This window comes from Geospiza fortis, unplaced genomic scaffold (genome assembly GCF_000277835.1).
Source record: "Geospiza fortis unplaced genomic scaffold, GeoFor_1.0 scaffold200, whole genome shotgun sequence".
Classification (NCBI taxonomy): Eukaryota; Metazoa; Chordata; class Aves; order Passeriformes; family Thraupidae; genus Geospiza; species Geospiza fortis.
Window position 1 is genome coordinate 620,252 of NW_005054353.1, and position 5,939 is coordinate 626,190.

The 5,939-nt window shown below is 40.8% G+C and overlaps 1 protein-coding gene across 1 annotated transcript; it reads left to right on the plus strand.

Annotated features, from left to right (window-relative positions):
• Positions 1-375: 375 nt before the first annotated feature.
• Positions 376-2,209, plus strand: KCNS2 (potassium voltage-gated channel modifier subfamily S member 2). Its single transcript, XM_005423447.2, has one exon. The coding sequence runs from the start codon at positions 432-434 to the stop codon at positions 1,863-1,865; it is 1,434 nt and encodes a 477-aa protein (XP_005423504.1). The 5' UTR covers positions 376-431; the 3' UTR covers positions 1,866-2,209.
• The last annotated feature ends 3,730 nt before the right edge of the window (positions 2,210-5,939 follow it).

Genomic DNA, 5,939 nt, shown 5'->3' on the forward strand with positions numbered 1-5,939 from the left:
CACAAAGGCCGTGAGTAACGGGGGCTCGGTGGGAGCGACAGCCGCAGCCCAGGTGGAGGGCGAGGGGAGGGACAGGAGCCTGCCGCGGGAACAAAGGAGCCTCCCTCAAGGTCTTCAGTGGGGCGTGGGAGAAAAGAAAAGAGGGAAAATGGGAGAAACGGGGGCAGAGGGAGAAAAAGGGAGGGAAAGTGAGTGAACAGGGAGAAAAGAGAGAAAAGAGGGGAGAGGGAAAGGAGAGAAGGGGAGAGAGAGAGAGAAAGAAGAGAAAAAGAAAAGAAAGAAGAGAAAAAGAAAAGAAAGAAGGAGAAAAAGAAAAGAAAGAAATGAAACATCAATAGGTGAACATGCTGTAGATTTGTGCATTTTGCCAACTTTCTGTGTAATTGTATCCTAGGTTTTCATTCCCTACCCACCTTTGGAAGGAGCTCACTATGACAGGGCAGAGTCTGAGGACTTTATCTGAAGCAAATTTTGAAGACAATGAGATCAGCATCAACGTTGGAGGCTTTAAGAAAAAGATGAGATCCAACACATTATTAAGGTTCCCTGAGACCAGGCTGGGCAAATTGCTGAGCTGCAATTCAAAGGAGTCAATACTGGAGCTTTGTGATGACTATGATGACACCAAGAATGAATTTTATTTTGACAGGAATCCCGAGCTCTTTCCTTACGTGCTACATTTTTATAACACTGGCAAGCTCCATGTGATGGGTGAACTCTGTGTCTTTTCTTTCAGCCAGGAGATTGAATACTGGGGAATCAATGAATTCTTTATAGACTCCTGCTGCAGTTATAGCTACCATGGGAGGAAAATGGAGCCAGACCAAGAGAAATGGGAGGAACAAAGTGACCAGGAAAGTACGACATCTTCTTTTGATGAGATTTTGGCATTCTACAATGATGCCTCTAAATTTGACAAACAGCCCTTTGGAAACATCAGGAGGCAGCTCTGGCTTGCTTTGGATAATCCTGGGTACTCGGTTTTAAGCCGTATCTTCAGTGTCCTTTCCATAGTGGTGGTGTTGGGCTCCATTGTGACCATGTGCCTGAACAGCCTCCCAGACTTCCAGATTGTTGACAGCAACGGGAACACCGAGGAAGACCCTCGCTTTGAAATCGTGGAACATTTTGGTATTGCATGGTTCACTTTTGAACTGGTGGCAAGATTTGCAGTAGCTCCTGACTTTTTAAAATTTTTCAAGCATGCCCTGAATTTGATTGACCTAATGTCTATCCTTCCATTTTATATTACATTAATTGTCAACTTGGTGGTGGAAAGTACTCCGACTTTAGCAAATTTAGGCAGAGTTGCACAAGTCCTGAGACTCATGAGGATTTTCCGCATATTAAAGCTTGCTAGACACTCCACAGGTCTTAGGTCTCTTGGAGCCACTCTAAAGTACAGCTACAGAGAGGTGGGGCTTCTTTTACTCTACCTCTCTGTTGGCATCTCTATTTTCTCAGTAGTGGCTTACACTATTGAGAAAGAAGACAATGAGGGGTTAGCCACCATCCCTGCTTGTTGGTGGTGGGCTACCGTTAGCATGACCACAGTTGGCTACGGGGACGTGGTGCCAGGGAGCACTGCCGGCAAGCTGACGGCATCTGCATGCATCCTAGCTGGTATCCTAGTGGTAGTGCTTCCCATTACACTGATCTTTAATAAATTCTCCCACTTCTATAGGCGTCAGAAGCAGTTAGAGAGTGCCATGAGAAGCTGTGATTTTGGTGATGGCATGAAAGAAGTTCCATCTGTCAATTTAAGGGACTACTATGCTTATAAAGTTAAATCCCTTATGGCCAGTCTGACCAATATGAGCAGGAGTACCCCCAGTGAGTTGAGCCTGAATGATTCACTGCATTAGTGTAGAAGTCTGACAGCAGTTTGCATGAGAGCTATCAAGAGCTATGTTTATAAATGTTTTCCTATTTGTCTTTTTTTTTCTATAAGATAGTGTTGCTGACACTGCACTTTGCACTTGAGAAACTAAAGACATTTCTATTACAAGTTAACAGTTTGCACATTTTCATCCTGTTGCATAAGGGTACTAAGTGCTGACTTTTCCATACAAATGTTACCACTTTCATGCCATTACTACTAGTGGTATAGTGATGATCTGTTGCTTTGTGCATTTTCTCATTTGAGCAGAGGAATGAATGTACCCAAGCGGAATAAAAATTCTCAGCTGTGACATGAGTAATCAAAAAATCACCTATCACCTATACTGGTGTCTGTACTAGTAAAAGACTTCCCATGCATTTTACAACGGTTTGAAACAGCCACCTGTGAGTCACTGACACGGGAACACTTCTACCTATATTGCTGACCAATCATTCTGATCATCACTTGCCTGAAAACACCTCTGAGTTTGCTTATTCTTGAGTATGTGTGTTAAAATCTGTGTGTTCTTGTTCTGAAATTTGATGTATAATAATATTTTTCAGAATCTTCTGGGCATAGACCTTCCTCTGTTTCCAAGATTAGATCAATACTGAGCCCTCTAAAAAAGGCCACCCCTCATTTTCAGATAGCTACATATTCAAAGACTACATTTCCACAAGTGACTCTAGGAATGGAGGCCCATCTAGAGCTCTAGGATCCCATTTCCAGAAGGGATCTCCTCACAGCTTGGTCCCAGTGCAGCTGAAAATGTGTTGTATCAGTCCATCAAAAAGGTTTTGAGATTAGACATATGAAGATGTGGGCTTTAAACAATTAGAAGCACCAATGAAAACCTTGGATTTGATTAATGAAGTGAAATATTCCCACATGAACAGTACAGGCAGCATTTTAGGAACTGACATTCATATACTGCAAAAAGACTAATTATAAAGATGCCATATGTGATGCTGAGATATAAAATCTAATTTTATCGGTAAAGCTTGAAAGCAGGTGTTGATGACAGACAATTCCATTAAAATTTCTGCCAAGGAATCTCTAAGCAAAAAACCATTTTCACTCAGAAAGAAACTCTCCATTTACAGCTAAGGGAGAGTATAAGGGCCTAAGAAGAGAACAGATAAAGAGCTTAATACTGCACTATCTGTGGGTAGATCCTCCTACCTACTTCTGTGATATAGTCAATTTTAATCCTTTCAAGGGCTGGCATGTTCTTGTTTAAAAAAAAACAAAACAAAATACAAGAGAACAGATCATATGTGATTTCAAGAGTAATAATGAATCTGCATAGAGTTGGTTTTGAGTGCTCAGTCTCCTCCCTTACACAATTTTACAGAGATCAAACACTTGTAGTCAACAGGCAGAAGCCACTGCTGCCCTCTTTTTACATCTGTGCTAGAAAACAAACTACTGGCACTCAGTGGGCAGAACAGCATTTCTCTTCAGATCCCACTGTTTTTCCATCCCATTCATTACATATAATGTTCCAATTAATTTTTTTTGTTAGTTTTACTTGTGAAGACTAGAGAGGTGCAGAAATTAAATTCAATCTACTTAGAAGAAAAAATACTAAAGCTGAAATTGTCTTTTTGGAAGACTGTGTTTTTAAACCATGACAAAGGGTGGCTCAACCAAGAAAATAAAGCAAATATGGTATGAATAGGTAATTGCCTCATTTAGGCTATTAGAGGTTGCAGCTTGGTCTGGATCCTTTGATGCTGTATCAGCTCCACCTGAAAACCAGAAAGCTGAGCACCCATGATCAGATTTCTGTTTGCCCAGTGATCTGCGACAGAATACACAGTGTGAAATAACTTTCCCTCCCACCACCAGTTCTGTTGGACACCCTCCCCTCACATCAGTGGCTGATTTAGGCCATGAAGTGTGAGGGGAAAAGGTCATTTCCAACCTTACCAATTTTCAACACAGCCTGCACAAGTTAAAAGTCAGTTGGCAAGCCATTGCTTGCTGTGCCTGAGACTGAAAGTGTCCTATATGTGGTCCTGAAGGTGGACCTAGATAATCTGAAATTGGTGTCCATACTTGAAACATTTTGCTAAGGTTTACACTTCTGGACAGGGCCGGTTCAATTCCATTTATGCAGACTCCCAGGCATAAATACAGCATTACTGTCCCTGATTCATACTGCACATGTGTAAGCTATGACACACCCACAAACAGCCACCTGACACATGGAGCAGCGCGAGGTCACCCCTTGAACTGAAACACCAAGAAAGAAACAAGGGGAAGAAGAGGTGGGCATGGGCAGCACATACCCTCCAGTCAGGCTACATGCTGCAAGGGTGGCAAATTCTCTCACTGATGCAAAAGACACTGCAAACTCTGTCTGTTGGGTGGGGCTTTTGGAGAACTCAGCTCCAAGCAGTGGTTTTACCTCAGTTTCATAAACAGTAGATTTACAGAGCTGAAAACCAGAGACTTTGAGAGCAGTTATTTGGTGAGACCTCGAGACTTGCCAAAGAGCCACAAATTCCCTCAGCTGTTGCTTGTTAAACATTGCAAAGGTTGGACTTAACTTTGCAACACATCATTTCAATAACCTATAGCTTATCTCATGTTCCAGATTTATTATTATTTGTAGGGCTGATGTTCTGTCATTTCTGCAAATATTGACTGGAACATGTTCAAATTGCATTTCACTAAAGAAAATGAAATACCCAAGGAATTCCAACTTTTATTGTACTGGTTGAAAGGAATTTTCATTATTGCATTTTTATATAAGTGCTTTTGATCAAAGACACTAAATAAAGAAAGTACTGAAATTTAAGATGTTCTTATTATCATGGCAATTACTTTACACAGTGCACAGGAATTCCTTTCATAAACTTAACTGACTCCATGTTAAAAGTAGTCACATTTTTGCTCCCCCCTCCTCCTGAAGACCATTCCAGAGCTGTGCTGCTCTCCAAGGCTTGCACAACTTTTAGCACAATTTTTTTAATGGCTGCTTTATACCAGTATTTTTTTTCTTTTGCCAACACTGTTCTTTAGCTTAAAAATTTCATTTTCCTCTTAGTGTATTTATAGACAGCAACCATATGGCCTTACATACTTATTTTCACAGGTTTATACCTCTCAAGCTTCCTTTTAGTTTTCTTTTTGCAAGTCCTGTTCTCCTGGCCACGCTAGGGGATGTAGCCCTTTTTTTGCATTACTTCTGCTTAGATTTATTATGTTTGAGCAATGGACAGTACTGTACAGCAGTTTTAATATTTGCTTATAACTAACAGAATTTTTTACTGAGCAGAATAACAATTTAATGATTTAAGAAACATTGCTGTCTTAGCTGCCCCAAAATATCTAGGTAAGGAAGAACAAGGCACATCTTTCCTGCCATTTTATGAAGTAATGTCTATTCTAGGGCTCAGTGCAGTAAGTGCTGCAAAAACTTATCTCTCATTAAATAAAAGCTACAGGAAAATGTTTACATTACACTTTGAAGAAAAAATGCAATCTCTCCAAAGCTTGACAGGGAAGAAGAGACTTTTTGCACAGTCAGTACTTTTGCCAGACTTCCTCACTCACTGCTGTGTGAGAGCAGGGCATCTGCACTTCCACACACTACTGGGTCAGGACTGAAGGATGAGAGGACTAACTGGCCACTTTCTCCAGAGTTGGTCAGAAATCTGCTCAGTATGGATGTGCAGTTTACTGAAGAACATTGCAGGAGCCTGTGCTCCTCCTGCCTGTGACAGTCACCTTTGTGGCACCAGTGAAAATGCTGTGCCTACTCCCTTTCATCTGAGCTTTGTATCATTTTAACAAGAATTGTGGTAATATTTCAACTGAGGTAACTTGCTTTATTGCAAGGAATAAACCGTTGGAGAATCTGGATTTCTAGTACAAATCTAGGGTATTATGAGAGTCAGAGATGCCCTTGAGAAGCAAAATGTTACATTATGTTCCTGAGATGTAAAATCTATATATAGATTGTGATTAAGCTTTTTATGTATGTTCAGATTTTGTATTATTGCCTGGTTTATTACTCATTTGCTTCCATCAGTTCCTAATTCTCTCT